The sequence below is a fragment of the Gallinula chloropus genome (assembly GCF_964237585.1).
Source record: "Gallinula chloropus genome assembly, chromosome: 10".
Taxonomy (NCBI): Eukaryota; Metazoa; Chordata; class Aves; order Gruiformes; family Rallidae; genus Gallinula; species Gallinula chloropus.
Genome location: NC_140095.1, coordinates 20,187,469 through 20,207,474, shown reverse-complemented (window position 1 = coordinate 20,207,474; position 20,006 = coordinate 20,187,469). Strand labels below are relative to the sequence as shown.

General features: G+C 56.2%; 1 protein-coding gene across 1 annotated transcript in view; it reads right to left on the bottom strand.

Moving 5' to 3' along the window:
- NRG2 (neuregulin 2) overlaps window positions 1–13,919 on the bottom strand; it is a gene marked incomplete at its 5' end in the record, with an annotated part of 161,131 nt that extends 147,212 nt beyond the window's left edge. The window contains one exon of the mRNA XM_084268740.1: window positions 13,484–13,919. Within this exon, the coding sequence (XP_084124866.1) occupies window positions 13,484–13,919 (436 nt within the window). The remainder of the gene's footprint in view (window positions 1–13,483) is intronic.
- Window positions 13,920–20,006: the final 6,087 nt, after the last annotated feature.

Genomic DNA, 20,006 nt, shown 5'->3' with positions numbered 1-20,006 from the left:
ATGTATGATAGCAAAGAGCATGTGTGGGAGGGAGGAGAGGAGAAGGGGGAAAAGAGAAAGACAACAGCAGCATGGAAGGAAATTCAACACTGTCAAGTGAAAGCCACAGTGACAGGCAGAATTTATTTCCTTGCAGAAGGGTTTCCCATGTCATCCATTGCAGAGAGGAGAAGGAAAAAACCCACATTATTTTGAGGAACATCCACCATGAAGGTAAGACTTCAAGGAGAGGGATTTCCCTCAGCTGCTGCAGACAGATTACCCCCTGTATGCCATTCCTCCAGCCTCCAACAAAAGCAGAGTTTATCCCAGCATCAAACCCCGCTGCTAGCCTCATGTGCTGAAAGGTGTGTGCCACAGGAAAGATCTCCACATCTCCAAGCCCCACTGCTGGGCAGGTCTCTGCCCCAGGGACATGGATGTCTTTTCCGTGGGCTCCACACTCCCCCACCTCCCACCCAACCTGGGAGCATCATTCCCCTGGCAGGTTGTGACCTTTTTAATAGGACATATGTGGTCATCCCACACAGGTCCCATCCCATCCACCACTGTGACCACTCTTCACATCCTGGGAAGCTGTGTCATGCCATGAGGCCTCACCTCTGGCAACAGCAGGGCTGGCAGGAGGAGACCACTGAGCCTGCTATTCACACCCTTAGCCCCAAGAAGGCAGAGGCAGCAGCTCTGTTACCAGCTCTGACTGTGCTGCTGGGGTCTCAGGAAAGGCCCCTGGACCTGCTCACTCAATAAATCCTGGGTGAGACAACCTGGGCTCTGCAGCCTCTTCAGGCCAGAGGCAGGGGCCTGGCAGAGCCCATCTGTGCCACACTGCAGACCTGACCTGGCACCCCACGGGCCTTCATGGGCTACCCAGAGCAGGGAAGGGCTAGGGGTTGGTCTTCTGGCCTTGGGATGCAGCCTGACCACCCAGCAAGGGCAAAGGGTGGGAAGTTCCCTGAAGGCAGAGTGATGGGACCGGGCACTGGATTTCCAAAGCAGTGATGGGAAAGGAGACTCTGTGCTGTGTCCCTTCCCAGGAGGTTCACATGATGCTTTCAGTACATCTTGTGCAGCATGAGGAGACACTCCAGATCAAGATCAACGCTACCCACAGAGCCTCAGCATCCTGCACCCCAGACACGAGCCCTGACAGGTCTGTGCAGGGGCAGGGACCACACGACCTCCCCCAGAGCCCAACCTACACCAAAACAGGCACAGCCACATCTCCCAGTGCTTCAAGGTCAAAGGGCAGAACAAGACCTCTCTCCAGGCGCAGAGTTGCCTGGCTCTGTGGCCCAAGAAGCCACCTCCAGCTCCAGGAGCTGCTGCTGGCAAAGGCAGCCCAGAGCTCAGCACCAGCACCCAACATGGCAGTTGAGGGTCTGCAGCCGCCCTGGGCTGCCTTGGTACCAGCCACTGCAGGACAACCATAGCCACTCTCCCCACAGAAAGGTTTCAAGAGGTCACAGGTTCCTAATGGCACCTTCCAACATGCCTGTCTGTCCTTCTGAAGACAGAAACATCTTCATGTATTGGTGACTGGAGGTTACCAGCTCCCCTCCTAGATGCTTTAACATTTAAATATGAGGTTTGCTGGTCCCATCAGCCAGTTTCAAAGCTCACCATAGAAAGGTATTTTCTCCCCTGATCAAAGAACTACCCAGAGTCTCCTTCCCACAGCAGCACAGTTTCATTCAGTCACCAGATCACAGTTGTGGCACGTGCTTTCTTGGGACATTCAGCTGTGTTTCCCACAGGTGCAGAGACCCCCCAGGCAGGATTTCCTCCAATTCCTTGCCCCTGTGCTGTCCTGGTGTGATACCTCTGGTCTCTGTGCTTTTGCTCTGCTGACAGAGCAGAAGGCAGTTCAGCCTGCCATGCTTGGGAAGGAAGGAGAGGCCTGAAACCATCTGTGACCTGAGGCAGGAGGACTCCTGGATCAACTACCTCAGCACAGGCAGATTGTGCAGCTATCGTTCACCAGGGAAAGTCCACGGGAGTAAATATGCACATGGACCCTGCCTGTCTGAGTTGGGTCAGCTCCCAGGAGCAGTTATTGACATGCAATATCCCAGAGCATGGGGGAATGGGCCCTGATGGCAACTTGAAGAGTCATTTCAAGCCACAGAACACAACCCTAATCTCTCAGCTCCACACAGCTACTGCCGATTTGCAGCATGAGCAGGTCAGCCTCACCTGAGCCTCACCTGAGCATCCTCCCACCACAGCGTGCACCACAGAGCTGCCCATCCTTCTAGCAGCCTGGGAAATCCTCTTTCCACACCACGCAGCACTAAGTCCCCTCAGGGATTCATGCTTGCCACCAGCATTCCCAGCTAGTTCTGAACATCAGCAAACCAGCCTGGATGCCAGAAACCAGCATGTCACCGAGAGATGGACTGACAGGAGTCGCCTCCCCACACGTCACAGCCCCCCCAGGCAGACAGGGTGTGCTGCTGCACATCAGAGGCAGGTGTGGGGATCACAAGGTTGTGTCTTCTTGGATCAGCACCTTTGCTGAGGGCTGAGCTTAGCTGGGAAATGTTCAGAGCTGGATGGTCACCAAGGACACTCAATACGCTGCTGGCCAGCACAGGCAGGTCCCTTGCAGACCTGTTACTACAGGAACAAGTCAGGCTCCTCCACCTGCAAACACCCACTCAGAACCTCCCTCCCAGCTGCACCCAGCACCACAACAGGGTCTGCCACCTCCAGGGAGCAGAGACCCAGGGGGATGGACTGCTCGGAAGCACAGCAGTGAAAGGCACTGGGGGGAGGGCAGGGTTTCAGTCACTGCCAGTCCTGCTGACTGCCAGCCCCACACACTGATGCAAACCCAGCACCCTGCCAGTTCCTGACTGCTTCCCAGCAGAGTGTGCAAAGCAACACCCTTCCTGCTTGCCAGGCAGGGAATCACGGTGTGGGGATGCTAAGCAGCTTTCCTCTGAGCAGTGGCGCAGATGGGAACCGAACCAAATCTGCAGGCACAGCCCCCCCCTGGCTGCATCGCTTCCCCCCAAGCACCACGCCACGCAAACACCTCTCTGCAGCGTGGGCACCCAGCACCACTGCACAGGGACAGGCCTGACATCTCCCAGGCAGCTGGTGTTTGGTGCTCCCCACCCACGCAGCATGTCTGTGTGCTAGAGCTGGGCGAGATGCTCAACAAAGCTCCTGCTCTGCAGCAGGGTCCAAGCCATGGAGATGAAGCTCCAGGGAGGGGATTATTGATGAATAACTGGAGAAGCCTGTCACCACCTCCCCGGGGCTGAAACCACAGCACCGTGTCAGCCCGTGCTGTGCCACTCCCCTCTGCAGCCCCTGCCTGCTGGCAGCAAGGCATGTGGGGAGATGCAGAGTCAGCAGCTGCACCACGCCAGGCTGCACACACACAGGCACAGCCTCCTGGCTGTGTCACCCTTCGTGGCTCCAGCAGCACCCAGCAGTGCAGCACTGTGTGAAAAAGGACCTTTGTGGGGTGACCCAAGCCCACTGCTTCTCATCACTCCAGTTCTTGTAAGTATAGGAGAATGGATTCCTGATTTCCATCCAAACCATCCTACAGCTACCACTACGTTCTACCCAGTGCCCAAAAAGCCTCAGGGCCTTTCCCAGCATCTCACCTATATCTGGTCCTCCCAAGCCAACCAGAATACCTCACCTCACCAAGGTTTTCCATCCTTGGCTGTGAGCCCACTGGGTTTTAGGGCATCATCGAGTCTGGGGCTCCAACAGCATTTGCCATGGCCTGCAGCTGCTGTTGTGCCAGTACACACAAAAAAACAACAGTCATTCTATAGACCTCTTGCATCCCCCATGCCAGGAAGACCAGCTAAAATCACAAACATAGGAAGAAAGGATGCCAGAGAGAATCCCTCCGTACCACAGACCTCCACCCTGGCTGCATCCCCATTTCCTGGCATCAAGTACACTTTCTGAGAGTGCTCAAGATCAGGGCAGTCTTGGGGTGGTGGGACACTCATCTGATGTGCCCCCATGCTTGGGGCCCAGCACCACTGCTGGAGGCTGGGGGAGCAAGGCTGGGTGTGCAGGTGCTGGAATGGGCATTGCCTCCTCCTGCCATGTATATGGAGCATACTGAGCCAAGCCAGGAAGAACCTGGCAGGGAAAATCCTCCACCTCCTTCTTGCTTCTCCAGATGTGTGGAAGTGTCTCCAGGACTCAGGCTTTCCAGTGCTCTAAGAAAGGGTGTCCAGGTCTTCTCAAAGCCAACAGACGCCATGTCCCCCAAGGACAGGAATCTCCACTTCATCCCAGCACAGGATGTCAATGTGCAGCTGCCCAGACAGGCAGCAGATATCCCATGGCCCTGTGAGAAGCCCTGATGTTCCCTGGGTCACACCAGCCTCACCAGGCAGCTCCCCACAGAGCTCAGGGCCAGCAGCACAAGAGACAACCTGGCAGTCAGGATGGGCTGCCCAGCAGGGATGCAGGGAGGAAGCAACTGAGACCCCACACAGCAGGGCACCACTCCAGGGATGCTCATGTCTTCATCTGGATTCCCAGCAGCAACTGCCAGCCTGGCTTAAGGTGGAAAGCAGCCCAGGGGAAATTTGGCTGCTCAAGTACCCACCCATCCTCTCCTCTGAATGGAGCCACACAGCTGAGGAAGGCTAGAGGGGTGAGATGGGAATCACAGAATCATCGAATCCCAGACTGGTCTGGGTTGGAAGGGACCCCAAGGATCAGAGAGTTCCATCCCCCTGCCACAGGCAGGGACACCAACCTCCAGGCCTGGAGCTACACAAGGTTGCCCAGGGCCCCATCCAACCTGGCCTTGAACACCCCCAGGGATGGGGCACCCACCCCCTCTCTGGGCAGCCTGTTCCAGCCCCTCACCACTCTCTCTGGAAAGAACTTCCCCATAATATCCAATTTAAACCTTCCTTCCTTCAGCTTCACTCCATCCCCCTTGTCCTGCCATCATCTACCCTTTAACAAGCTGATTCCCCTCCTGTTCCTCTGCTCCCTTCAGGGACTGGGAAGCTGGGGAAAGGGAAGGGGGGAACACCCAGAGCAGTGGGTCCAGCCAAGGGCCAGAGGCCCCATTCCCATCACTGCCATTACTCCCATCCCACTGACCCGCTGGGCAGATCCAACTCCCGAGCAAGGCATCCTGACCAGCCCACTCACAGTCCCTGTGGTGCTCCTAATGAACGTGCTGCTAATTGCCCTCAACACACCTCTGCATGCTGGGAAAGGCCACATTGCAGTGGCAGAGGCCAGCAGCAGAGGCCGTGCCTGATCCCGACCCCACCTTGGCTTGACCCAAGTGCAGCCCCCCGCAGACAGCCGAAGCGGCGGCTGCAGCAGGGCCAGGCCCAGCAGGGACGGGCTATGAGCCAGCCCAGAAAGCAGAGCTAATGCCAGTCCTCACCCTCCTGCCAAGCCACCTGCACGCCCCAAGACCACCAAGGGCATTTCGTCATTCCTGAGCCATCACAGAGAGTGGATAAGCAGTGATTGATTATAAAGAGCGCAAATATCTGTCTTTTGACCCAAACGGGCAGCTCTCCCACTAAGTAGTACTGTATGTCCTTCCACATGCTCTGCAAAGCTTTCCCATCCTCCTCAGCATTTCCACAAGCCTCTAGGCACACCACTGCCCATCCAGACCTGCCCTAGAAAACCAGAGCAAGATCTGCTTTCCAGCAGCCCTGGGGCCCTGCTCCCACCCACAGATCCCCGAGGCTTATTTCCAGCACCTGAACCCATTGGGAAGATCTTCCCAGAGTCCTCACCTTCATCATGAAGGCAAAGGACAGTTCCCTTAGACCAGGACAGAATGAGAGTGGGGGTCATCAAGGCTGGGCACTCTTTCATGAGCATGACACATCCCCACTCATCAAGCCTGTGTGTTCCACCCCAGAGAGACACTGTGCCAGGAGGACACCAACTATGAGGCACTCCTGCAAAACCAGGGCATGCTCTTGCCTGCAAGGATGAACTCAGTTGCCCTCCACAGGCCAGCAAACAGGAATACAGGAAAGGATGGTGCTGTCCTGCTGCAGACAACGGTGCATGGAGCAGGTGGGGGGACCAGTGAGAACAGCTGCGGCCACCAACCCCAACAAAGAGATCTTAAAGGACAGTCCTGGCCTAATGCTATGGGAGATGCTATGAACAGAAACCCCTTGTCCCTGGGCACCACAGAGTGGGAATGGACCTGAGCATCTATCTGGTCCCTTGTCTGCTGACTATGTCAGCAGCCTTTCCCTATCCACCAGCTGGGTCCCCTGGTCACAGAAGGAGATGATGTTGGTCAGGCAGGGCTTGTCTTTCATGAACCCATGCTGGCTGGGCCTGATCCCCTGGTTGTGACGTATATTTCCCTGTACACAGGCTATCATCCACAGTACCAATATAGGGATAAAAGCTTGGCAAGAGCTGGGTGACCCTAACATGCCAAGACACAAGAAACCCCCGAGCAGCTGAACACCAGTGCCTTAGGTCTCTGAGGCAGCATCCTCTGTCTGCCTCTGACCCACCACATCTCTGGTTTTCTCCTTTCCTTTTTCTTCCCTAACATGAACTCTCACCCTCCCCTGAACAGCCTCAGTGCTCTCTGCTGTGACCTTTACACCAAAGTTCTCCCCAGATGCTCCAAGGAGGTGATCCTGCCCATACCCAACTGCATCCTGGGTTTCCTTGCCTGGAGTTACACACATTATTTCCATTCAAGCTGCAAATCATCTACTCCCAGTACATCATGTTCTGGGGACCCTCATGTTTTCCTGCACCAGACCAGAAACCACCTCATTTGGGATGGAGCTGGACTGTGGGGGTTAAATGACAGCAGTGTTCACCCACCCTTCCAGCCAAGCTCTGCAGCACACAGCCCAGCATCAGGCTGCAGCAGCCAAGCACTGGGACCACAGTCATTCAGCAGAGAAAGAGCAGCACAGCAATTCTTCTTCCTTCTGATCTTTAGCCTACCCCTGCAGACTCAGTACTCCATCCCCAGATCTTCTGGCAGTTGGCAGATGTATCCACCTTCCCTCAGACCTGAGGAGGGACATGCCAAGAGGTGTTGGTACCTTTTAGGGGTTCGAGCGCTTTGCATCCAATTCTGTAGGTGAGCAGATGACTGGATGCCAAAGTTGCCAGGGAGATGAGCTTACTCCAGAGCCTCTCCTCACTGCACATGTCCACCTGGGCCTCTGCTGAGGCTGGGCATCCTCCAGCATCTCCACTGGACAGAGCAGCTCACAGAGAACACCTCCCTAGGGAGCAGGACAGAGCCTTCTTGTTCAAACAGCCCCACTCGCCCATGAAGGAGTGGCCCAGCCATTTGGGAGGCTGCATGTTTGCATCCTGGCAGCCTTCTCAGATCAGCAGAGAGAGGGGGATGCATTTACTGACATCTTTGCTGTACCCAACCCAGCTCCCAACTGTTTCAACCAACACTGACCACGCTGCCGCACCGCACTGAGCACGCAGAGGAGGACCTGCCAAACAGCCCTGGCACCTCCATCCTCAGCACAGGCACTTCACCACCTCCCAGCACTTCACCACTCAGGCTCCTCTGCAGTGAGAACTTCTCAGACGACCAGAGTTGCCCACAGACCTGCAGCCTCACAAACCTGCTGCCCACCCCAGATTTATTTCCTATACCTCCTCCTAGGCAGCCCATCTCTGCCTCTCTACCTCTTGTGTCCTCACCCTTGCCTGCTCGTTGGGAGTCCTACATCTTGCTCCAGCCCAGATCTCCTCCACTCTCAGCAGTGCCATGCAATGGGTGGGGAGGGGAAGGGAGATGAGGTGCACTCCAGCACCAGGATCCAATGCCCCAAATCTGGCCAAGCAGCAGCCACTCTTCATCAGAGCCATGCCACACTGTTCATGGGAACAGTGATCCTTCTGGGACAGAGCACCAAGGCTGATCCCTTGCAGGACTCCACAGCAGATTTTGGGGTGTGCCAGCTGTTTAAAGGCTCTGTCCTGGTTTCAGCTGAGACAGAGTTAATTTTCTTCCTAGTAGCTGGCATAGTGCTGTGGTTTGGATGAGAATAATGCTGATCCCACACTGATGTTTTGGCTGTCGGGCAATGTTGACACCAAGTCAAAGACTTTTCAGCTTCTCATCCTGCCCCACCAGTGCAGGGGCTGGGGATGCACAACAAGCTGAGAGGGGACACGGGCAGGACAGTTGACCCTGACTGACACAAGGGTCATTCCATACCATACGACATCATTCTCAGTATATAACTTAGGGGAAGCTGGCCAGGGACTGGACCACAGCCCAAGAACTAGCTGGGCACTGGTGGTCTGTGGGTAGTAGGCAACTGTGTTGTGCATCACCTGTGTTGTATATTCTTTTATCACTATCATAATCATCTTCCTTTTCCTGTCCTATACAACTGTCTTCATCTCAAACCACAAGATTTACCTTCTCTCTCCTGATTCCTCCCCCCATCCCACTGGGGATGCAGCTCACAGGCTCACAGCCCCAGCGATCATGGTGCCATTCGCCTTACACAGCCCAAATCAAGTGGGGAGCTCGGCTGTGGCAGAACACGTCTCTCTTTGCCTGAAGATGGGGTTTATTCCCTCTGTGCTCCCAAGCATACATCACTTTCTGATCCAGATCCAAACCCAAGTCGAGGTGTGGCCTGTGATTTACCCAGGGTGTTACGCTTCAGGGCCTGTGCCCTAGCAGGGCACAAAGACAGCCGCTGAGCAGCAGCTGCTGTCCAGGGGCATGGAGAGGCCCTAGATACAGAAAGCAGCAGTGCTGGGATTGTGCAGGAGCCTTTTTAGTCTCCTGTTAGTCATACAGATCCTTGGGGAGATGCTTTATTTAGTCAAATGTTTCTGAAAGGGGGACTGAGAAATTGGCCAGGCTGTGCTGCACGTGCCTGGGAGTGGACAACCTCCATTGTTCCAGGTATTGCTAAAGTCACTTGGACCTGCAGCACCGACCGAGCAGAGGTTCAGCTGCCAGTTCCCTGTCACGGTTGGCTCAGCTGGGAGACAAGGAGCTGACCCAGCTAACCCAGGTCCATCTCCAGGCCAAGTCCTGTGTGCCAGCTAACCGGGAGCAGGGAGCACCCAGAAACGTGCCACCCTTCAAGAGGGGGGGGAGGTGGGTAAGAGCTTTCTGCAGCGAAGTGACCACTCCCCATCTGCAGAAACTCACGGCAAGAGGGAAGCAAGACTTCGCTCTTCTGTGAACCTAAGGAAGTGTGATTTTTCTGAAGGTGGTGAGAAGTAAGTTTCAGACAGCTTTAATTAGCAGCGTGGCTTGTGAGAACACCCAGCTTTGCTGTTCCCTGCTCCACAGCTGTCCTGGGATGAAGGGAGAGCACCAGCACCCGCCCCTGGCTGCAGCCAACCTGCCCCCTTCCCTCGTGCCTGCCCGGCTTGAAGCGAGCCCTGTGATTTGCAGGATAGCAGAGAGGGTTATTTTTGCACTGAGCTGCTGGTCCAAAGTTGCCAGAATTATTTCAGGCAGCAACACCTACACTGTAATTCAGAGGGCTTCGTTTTCCCACGGGCACTTCAAAAATCAGGCCTCTGCTCTCCTCATAGGCCAGCTGTAACCAACCTGGCTCCCAGAATCAACACATCAAGAACTCCCAGCATCATGTGGCCACCACGTCCGATGCCACAGCTCCAGCACATTCCTGATTCCCACTGAGACCAAGGCCCCTTCCAACTGGAAAAAGAAAAAACCCCAAACCTTATCTCACAAGAAGTACCTGCTGCAACAACAGGTCCTCTGCCTGCACAGCCTCCTGGGGATCTGCCACCACCAGATGACTTGCCCAGGCTAAGCTAGCTCATCCCACAGGAAAACCGTGTGTTTGGTCCTGGAACCCTGCAGCATTTTTGGTGAGGTGCTCCAGGAGATGTACGAGCTCTAATTAAAGCAGCTCCCTGCATATGGAGGCAGGGAGACATTTGTTCCTCTGTGAAAGCAGAAACTGGAGCCCAGGCAGGTTCAATCCCCTCCGCAGATGCCCCTCCTGCTGCAGAATATTAGCAAACACAGCTTTTGCACAGGAAGCATGGACTCTCTATATAGCCCATAAAGCAGATAATGACACAAGGGACCCCTGAGGACCAGGAGGGTTATGACCCAGAAATGATCCCCACCATGTCATACAGTCACCCCCACCAGAGAGTGCCAGTGCCATGTCTTGCACCTATTTCTTCCTCCCTGATCTCTGCATGTAAACACAAAGAAAGTAAGAACTCATCCAAAATTAAGGAGCTAAAAGATGCAAAGAAGAAGAGCCAGGAGGAGAAGCAATAACTGGAATCATAATATAACAGTAAAAAAACCCCTAATAATACTCCCAGTGCAAAAGAATAGAGAGAGACAAGTGGGTGATGAGACCCCTGGATGCTAGGCCCAGGGACCTGTGTGCCCCAGCTGGGCTGAGATGCAGAGGCTGCTGGCCTCTGGGCTCTGCAAGCAGGGAACTCCTGGCACCCACAGCCTGCCCAGAAGTGGGGTGGTGATGGCTAAAGTGAGAATCATCCCCACCCCCCGGGGCTCAGCAGGGCAGCAGACAGGAGGCCTCCAGCAAGACCCCACACACATCAGCTGCACAGACTCATTTTCCCACTCCGCCTCCCGCACCCTGTGTACCCTTCCCTCTCCTGCAGTCTCCCTGGCTCTGCCTGGTGAGGGCCTGGTCCTGTGTGGAGCCTCACCACCCACTTGTCTCCTCCAAGCAAGCTGTGCAAGCAGCAGAGGCTGTTCTTTGGAGAGACACAGATGCTCCAACCACAGGCCTCATCCTGCAGCACATCCTGGACCTTGCCAAGCAGCGAGACCAGAGGACACACAGCGTTTTAGCCTGGGATGAATCACTAGAAAACAGACCCAGGCATGGAGCCAGAGCAGGGAGAAGACCGTCCTGCGAGGTCTCCATCTTTGGGAGCTGGGGATATCGGAGTGATCAGAGCCGCGATTCCCCCTCCACCCATTCCGAAGTGGTCCCAGCGCCCACTCCCCTGGCCATTCCTCGCCAGGTTGCAGCCTGCCTGTCCCCCAGAGCACTCCTCGTGCCTGGACACGTCACCTCTGCCAGCTGTCCACAGGCCCCCATCTGCAACAAGGAGAGGGAGCAGCCCAGCACATCCAGATCTCCCCTCCAGTAAGGAGAAGGCAGACCATGGCCTGGTTTCCCAGTCCACACACCTTTCCAGCATCTTGGGTGCTACAAATCAGAGGATCCTGCCAGGAATGTCACCTTCAGATGTAACCTTCCAGCCAAACCCAGAGCATGAAGTGCTTGGGGAACCACAAGTTCAGCAGGCCGAGGCTCCCGTTTCATCTTCGTCACTGAACCAAACCACAGTTATGACAGTTCCCGACCGCCAGCTTTTATTTTTCCTTTGCAATCTGCTGTCGAGCTCTGCTGAGGCGACGCTGCTGACAACCTGCAGAGTCCCTTAGCCAGGGAGCCTATTCAGACCGTCAGAAACACAGAAACAAAAGCATCAGCTCCAAGAAGGTGTCACGGGCAGAATGACATCCCTTAACTTGTTGGTACATCAGCCTACACATTAACAATTTGGGCCTGATCCAGGAAGAAACGGAGCAGTCTCTGTTCCTCTTAAAGTCATATCCAGCTACTTAGAGATGCACAAGTTCAGAATCCTTCTTGCTTTAATAATAAATACATTTTTAAAATGCCACACACCTTTTGCTGTGCTTTCACCTGCTGATTAGACCACAGTCCCGAGATATTCCCCCCTTTACCTTCCTTTAAACTCTGCAACAGCTATTCCACTGAATCCTCTATGTCCATGATGGCCCACATACGGCATCACATGAAATTAGTGTCTCCCAAATTAGTTTCCTCGTATGCAGACCTAGCCCATTTTCCTCAACAACATATTGTGATATGCAAGGTTCCACCTTTCTCCCAGGAAATGCAAGCTTCTAAATTTAGCTTTTGGATAACTAAAACCAAAGAAAGACAGGTCTGGCTTTCAAAATCCGGGGCCAGCAGCCCCAAATGGCAAAGCATTTACCCCAGAAACAGCTAGTTAATAACACAACAACAACAAAGCAGCACACATATGTTCAGTAGTACAAGTATTACTTGACAAGGCACCTTGCTTTTAATGAAACAAAAGGCCAGTTAACCTGATGAGGAAGTCCAGCGTGCTGTCATTGAGTGGGGAACCTCGATTCCCAGGAGATATGCCCTGCATATCCTCATAATCCACCTGACATGAGAGAATCAAATCCATTTCTGACAGCACAGCACAGCGCTCGGAGCTCTCCAGGTTCCCACCGGCCTTCTCCGGATTCTGTGACACAGGATCTGAGCGTTCAGGCTGGACAAAGGGCCAGCCTGGCATGTCTGTAAGCTCAGATCCCAGCCCTGGGAAAATGCAGTCATTGTCTTCACCCAAAGCCCCCACCGCCCGGCCCACCACAGGTATTGTCCCTGCAAGGGCAGCAGGGAGAATCCAGGCGCAGGAGGAGTAACAACACTCGGGCGGCACTTCCCCACTTCAGTAATTTCATCACTGCGTTTGCCAAGGTGGCGGGGGGATGCTGAGCCCGCTGGAGCCTTGCTGGCCCCGCTGGAGCCCCGCTGGCCCCGCTGGAACCTTGCTGGCCCCGCTGGAGCCCTTCTGGCCCCGCTGGAGCCCCGCTGGCCCCGCTGGCCCGGGCAGCAGCGCGGGGACATGCGCCGGAGACAGCCGAACGCGCCAAACCAACAAAAGAAACCCAAGTTCCCAACGCCGGGCCCTTATTTTGGAGGCGGCGAAACTTCACAGCACTTAGGGCTCTCACCTGAGAGCCAGGCCCCGCACACACACCCCCACCCCCTCCAGGCGCGGAAAGAGCCCCTCGCTGCCTCCGGTACACACCCCGGGAGGAGCAGGCGCTGGCGGCGCCGGTGCGCACAGAGTTAACGGAGCCACCGCCGCATGCCGGCAGCGGCTCTCCCACCCGGGGCTGCCTGCCATCGCCAAGGCGAACCCAGGGAAGCGGCACCCGAGGCGGGGGCGCTGGAAAATCGCCGTGACCGACAGCTCCAAGGCGCTGGCGCCGGGAAGCGGCTGGCCCCGGGCGCACCGGCAGCCGGGCTGCGGGCCCTTCCCCGGGGCGGGGGGGTGGAAGGGGGGAAGGGGAGCGGGACCTTGAGCCGGGCCGAGAGGGGACCCCGAGGCCGGAGTAGGGGGGAGGGGGGGGAGGTTAAGGATAGCGCGGCTGCGGCGGCCGAGCCCGGCGGAGCGCATCGCCCCCGGTACCAGAAGCGGTTCGCGATGCCGGCCGGGGGACAATCGCCGGGCACGCCGCCAGCAACGGGGGTACGGACCTGCCGCCTCGCCGCTGCCCAGGCCGCGGGCCAGCGCTCCACGCCGCCTCTCCATCATCGCCCCCCCCCCCACCTCCGCCACCCCCACACCGTCGGTTCCGGCGCCCCCCCCCCGCCCCTCACCACCCCCCCACCGCCGCCCCCCGCCGCCGCGGCGCGGCCCGTACCGCAGTCAGCGCAGAGGATCCGCGACACGTCCCGCTTGAGGTTCTTGCCGCTGGTATCGAGCGGGGCGAAGGCGGTGCGGAAGACGAGCGGCTCCTCGGTGGGCTCCAGGAAGAAGATGTAGCGGTGGTTGCGCTTGACTTTAAAGCAGGGCGCTTTGGAGCCCACGCTGATGAGCTGCTCCCGCTGCAGCCCGCCGCTGTTGAGGGGCCACAGGTCAAGCACCTTGACCAAGACCCCCCCGGCGGGACCGGCGGCTCCTCGGCTGTCATTGCCGCCGCCGCCGGCGGCGGGGGGGCCCACGGACTGCACCTTGCCCTCCAGCACCACCGCCGCCGTGTACGCCTGGTCCTGCACCGATTTAAGGCTGGGCGAGTAGCAGGCGAGGGAAACGCCGAAGAGCAGCATGGAGAAGCCGGGCGCCGGGTCGCGCCTCATGCCGCCGGCTGCCGCTCGCTCCCCGCCGGCCCTGCGGCGGCCGGGCTGCGGGGCTGCGGCGCGGCGGGCGCGGCGGGGCGGAGCGGCGCGGAGCGGCACGGCACGGCACCGCACGGCACGGCACGGCGGCACGGCGCGGCACCACACGGCACCGCACGGCACGGCACGGCGGCACGGCGCGGCGCAGCGCGGATCCTCCTCCGATCAGGGAGGTGGGATGCTCTCACAGCCGCCCCGTTCCCCCGGGATGCTGACCCTCCCCCCCCCCCCTCCATCCCCACCCTCCCGCTCCCCCCCCCAAAGGTGATTCCCTGCCCGGGAATCACCCGCACACACACGTGGGGATGCCCGCTGCAGCAGAGGGTATCCCTGCGTCCCCGCTCCCCGTTCCGGCAGGGCCTGGGGGGGCCCCGCGGATGGAGCCAGATGGTGTTGTCTCCATCGCAGCCATGGAGCCTCTCGCCAAGCCCCAAGCGTTCGCAGAGGCATAAACACCCCCCCCACACACACACACACACCCCTGCGTCCCCCCCAATCCAGATGCCACCAGAGATGTATTCATTTGGGAGCTGGCACGGGGCTTCCGCGCTGTGCAGGGCCCAGGAGCCAGGGGGTTCTTCCGTGCCCCGTGGTTTTTGTGGAGATGAGAGATTTGTGCCTGAGATTCCCTGCACACCTGAAGAACAAACACCTAGAGACAAATGGAGTAAGGTGACAGCCGAGGAGACAAAGCCTCCTTTCATGCCCTGAGCCCTGCTGCCTCTTTGTAATAAACAAGCGCTTCCCCTGCAGTGGTTTCCAGGAGGAGTCAGTTTAATCTCCAAAAAGTGGCTTATTCGGTGTTATTGTAAAAGCTGATCCTGAAGCAGCTGCACTCCCCCAGCCCCACCGCCCAGATGCTACAGCACGGCCGGGATCTGAGGCGCTCAACCAGCAGCAGATGATTCCGTGGCTGTTGCTGCACTAAATTCTGCATGGAAGGGGAGCGGCCATGCGCCCCTCACAGCGGAGGTGACCTGGGGGTGGGAACGCTGGGCTCGTCCTCGGCTGAGGCAAGGGGCCGGGATGCACAGCCCTGCCTGTGCCACGACAGAGACACGCACCCCCCACCCCAGCAGCCTTGCAGCCTCAAGGGAATCCTTCACCACACCCGAAACAATGACAAGAGCCAGGTCTCTGAGTGCGTCGGTGAGGGCAGAGGGGCACAGAGGGCAGGTTTGCTCTCCATTTAATGTGGTGCAGTCAGAATCATCAGGGAAAAATGAGAAGGGAGCAGAGCTGCTGTGCCCATGGTGGTCCTGCCCCCTTCTGCCCTGGCCCTGCTGCCCCAGGCAGGAGCCAGCACTGTCCCACAGCCCCAGCACACTCAGGCAGAGCCGTGGGGCAGCTGCAGCTCCAAGCTGCCAGCTGAGGCAACTTCTCCTGCCCTCTCCGGGGAGGCTGACAGCTCTCTGAATAGCTCTGCCATTGCAGGACCGTGATGCTGAGGAAGCAGCCCAGTGCCTTAACAGCTGGCTGGGAGACTGCCTGCGTGCATTTTCTGCTAGCCCTGGCTCTCTGGCTGTCTTGTTTCAGATGTTCCTGACAGCTTCCTCCTTGTGCCTGTTTGGTGACCATGCAAAACTGCAGAGGAGCACAGGCAGAGGCAGGAGGGACCAGAAGTGTTTCCCGTGGCAGAGGGAAGGATGGCATTGTGGATTCAGGAAGCTGCCTGGAGCAGCAGGGGAAGCACCTGACTTCTCTGCTTTTGACACAAATCTCTGTGGAAATTCCCCCTTCCCAAACATTTTGTTCAGACAGTAACACCAATTCTGCCCCGTGAGGATGGAGATACCTGATAGCATAACCTGACCTGACGCTCTCTTGCTCTGCCCTGCCCAGAACAGATGGTTTAATGCATGGCCATTTCAGTGGTTAATCTCTGCCCTCTCCCTGTTCACTGGTTGAAATCCCAGTGGGACCACAGTGGTTCAACCTTTGGAAGAAATCCAGCTCGAGATACCTGTGAAGGCTCTGGGGCAATTTTGAGAAGAAGCTTTTTTCTCATATTGCAGGGACATTTTGGAGTCCAGGAGGCTCACCCTCAGCAAAGGGCACTGGCCACATCTCCTTTTGGCAGTGTGTGTCCTGCTGGTCAGCCTAACTTGAAGACAACTGGCCTTCACTGCCAGAGATGCCTGTGCTTCTGTTATCATTTGAGAAATAGTTAAGGGCTACATCCCTTCCCACCTTCCCTGCTGCTTCTCCTATATAAACAGAAAATCATTCTTTTCTGTAGGTCCTTGGGCATTCTGACATATGAAATAAATACAGCAAGGGTGCAGCCCCCAGCCCAGTATGGACACTGGGCTGAAGGGGACGAAACCCATCTAACAGTATTTTTGAAATATCTCTCTTCAAGCACTTCACAAAACCTGTCCCTCATTCACAGAATAACAGGGACCCCAGGAGGTCTCACAGCAGGGCCAGCTCAGGAAGGTCACTCTGGGTCATGCCTAGCTCAGGCTTGAACCCTCTGGTGAATATGTTCCAGTTTTGACAACCTTCATGGTGAAAAAAGCCTTTCCTTTCTCTATTGGAAATTCCTGCCTTCCAGTTTGTGCCCTTTGCCTCTGGTCCCCACTCCACCTGAGGCTCTGCCCCTCTACCACCACTCCCAGGTGGCTGCCAGCAGCACCAAGATCTCCTCTCCTCCAGGCTGAGCAAAGCCAGCTTGCCAAGACCCTTCTTGTGCCTCCTGATATCCAGTCCCCAACCTCTGCTGCTCTCATTCCAGGCTGTCACTGTCTTTCCAGAGCTGGAGTGCCCAATCTCAACCGAAGCTCAAGATGGGATTTCCCAATGCCACATAAGGTGGGGGCATCCCTTCCCTCACCCTGCTCACCACACCCTGGCCCTACAGTGGGCTTTGTGAGCTCTGTCAGAGGCTCTGTTGAAGACCAGCAAGGAGCAAAAAAGAGTCCTTCCATGTGCTGGGTTCAGATGGCTGATCCTCACCCCCAAGTCATGCTTGAACTCTCTGCAGGTTCCAAGGGGACAGCTAGAGGGACAAGGTCCTAATTCACTCCCCCAGGGCTGGAGGGAATTTCTTCCAGGCGGATGCTGGACAGGCACAAGGAGACACCCCACCTGCAGCCCCTGGAGAGGCCCCTTGCTGGAGCAGGGTGGGACAGACAGGAGATGCTGTGACCTGCGTTGGAGCAAGGTGCTGGCAGGACCTGCAGCCCGTGGAGAGAAACAGAGACACAGAGATGAGTGAGGGAGAGATCCATGCTGGGGAAGGTTTGCTGGGGGAGGGCTTGTGACCCCATGGAGGACCAGGCTGGAGCTGACTATTTATCTTCTCCCCTGTGCAGCTGAAAAGGGCTTTGGTGGGTGTCTGGCCTCCAGCCAGGGCCAAACCACCACAGAAAACCATCCAGAAAAACCCCTTCTCTGTTGGCACATGACAACCAATGGGAAGAAAACTCAGGAGCTACACAGTGCCTTTCACATGGCAGAAAAGCTCCCGGGGTTCCCTCCGACCCCCCTGTGACATATTAACCTGGGTGTGTGGAAGGAAAAGCCACTCATCTCTCGAGGAAACACATGCTGCCCTCCCCAAGAAACTCATTCACTCCTTGTCCACCCACACGGGAAGGAATGATGAATGAAAACAAAACACAAACAGTTCATCCTTCCCTTCTCATCCCAGCCTTCCCATCAGAGGGTTTGGTCCCTGTCTCAGTACCCATTATGCAGGTTGGTCATTCTGATGGTGTGCCCAAACAGCCTTGGCTCACCACACCTCTCACACTCTGCTTCTTAGAGATGCACATCTGCATCCATCCCTATTTATCAGCAGTTCCAAGTTGGGAAGGGCTTCACACTGCTCAGGGGAAGAGGAGGCAGAGAGGAGACCACCACTGAAGAGCAGTTGCTCCATCCTCACCACGCCTGGGACAGAGGGCTCCTTGCATCATACCAGCAGACCACCACAGACAGCTGAGCATCCGTGGGGCAACGCTTCTTGTCCTGCAGTGGGACGCTGTTGGCCAGGGACTGTGATGGCCAGAAAAGCATCAGTGTGATTTTGCTGTCTCTAAGAGCTGCTGGCTTGTCCAGAGAGTGAACAGTGCTGGGCATGGATGCCAAACTGAGGACTGGGGGCTGTCACAGTGACAGTTTCTCTGAAGCTTTAGTGTTATAGGTGGTCGGGGATGCCAGGTCATCTGTTGAAAGACTGTTTCTCATGGATTCAAAACCAGTTCAGCCCTTGCTTTTGGAGGTGGCATTTCCAAGAACAGTTATTTGAATTTTCTCTGAGAAAGCAGCCTGGATGGTCCCATGACAGCAGAAAACCTCTCTGAAACAGCACAAGAGAAACTTCTCATGTGCAGCCAGTTCTGCTTGGAACCCCTCTACCTCCACCCCAATTTTTAGTTGAAAACTAACACCAACTAGGGGGGAACACGTGTGAGTTCTGCTCAACAGGAAACCACCACAATCAGTGTAACACAACACTGGTGAAACATCTTTCACACCAAGCTCCTGCCAGACACAACACCATGCACGATGGGAGCAGCCAGGCCCAACACAGGGGGAAACCTCCTTCAATATTGCATTTTAAGCTCAGAATGACACCTCAAATTCTTCATGGTGACTGCATCTCAGCACAGAGCAGAACCCCTGTGCTACCATGCATCAGCCAAGCGTGATGCAGGAGGTTTCTAGTGGTGGCAGGTAGTGCAGAGGATCCCTGTTACAGCTATCTGTGGTCAGCATCTCCCCCACCCTCCCAGACCCTGGTGGCTCTAGCACCTATGGGCAGCTGTCCATAGCATTCTGACAGCTGTCTATAGGTGCTAGAGCTACCATAGACTGAGGGTGTGACATAGACTGAGGTGTGTCCAGAGACTGAGGGTGTGACAAATGAAGCCGATGGCCATGGGGTGATGGGAGCAAGTTTGAACCTGGGAGGGAGGACGACAGGAGAGGGTATGTGCACCCAGTGAGAAGCTGATGACAGCATTTCCATGAAACCAATTGCAAAATGCATGTCACTGAGGTGAGCAGGGCTGTTCACTGTCCTCTGAGTGCTGGGGGCTGTCTGCACACTCAGGAAAATGCCCCCCACACCCCCCCCCCCCTCATTTTTGCCCCTTTTGTGTACTTTGTTGTAGGAATATGCTGAGTGGACACACACCTTATAACATCTGTAGGAAACACAGGGAAGGAGAACTTGAGATGCCACCATGTTACCATGGACAAGGCTCTTTGTCCAGCTTTGCCCTCAATCCCCTGTTTCAATGTTGTCTGCCACCATTTAGACAAGGGACCTTCTCTGCCTGACTTCAGAGATTCGGGAGACCAGTTCTGCAGCAACGAGCTGATGCTTGTCTCCCCATGGCTGGAGAAGGCCTGGGTTCAAACACATGGGAAAGCTCAGGAGCTGAGGTGGCAGCATCTCAGCCCTGTACTGAGAGGCACAGAGACCTCACGGTGAGATTAAATATAGTCTCCCAAAGCAGAAGAAGAGTGCTTTCACTGAGCAGATAATCAAGCCCTGGAAGGAATGATACCGTAGAAAGCTGAGATTTAAAATAAACCTGAAATGAGTTGGTGGATTTGGGACCAGTTTATGGAAAAGTTCTCACACCAGAGTAATCACTTGATGAAAACAGCTGTTTAATTAGCAGCTTCTGCAGGAAGCCAGGAGGAATGAAGAGATCATCCCTCACCTTGCCATTCTGCCCTTGGCGTCGAGGGCTGAGGCTGGGACAGGGAAGGCTGTACACAGGCAGTTGCAGAGGCAGGAAAGTCCAGAGATGGGACCCAAGTGTTCCCCTCAGGACTCCCCATGAACATGCACCTTCCCAGGAAGATCTCACCCTCCCCAAAGACAGCACCCGGGGCAGGACAGCACCCCGACATGGGCTCAAGCAGAAGGAGCAGAGCCATTGCAGGAGGAGGGCAGCCAGGCACCCTGGGTCCTCCCAAGCACACCATGTGCAAGCTCTGCTCTCACAGCCTGGCCAGCACTTTGGCTGATGCAGTGTGTGGGTGAGGGCTCTCTCCCAAGACAACTGCTGCAACCACGTCTGCCCT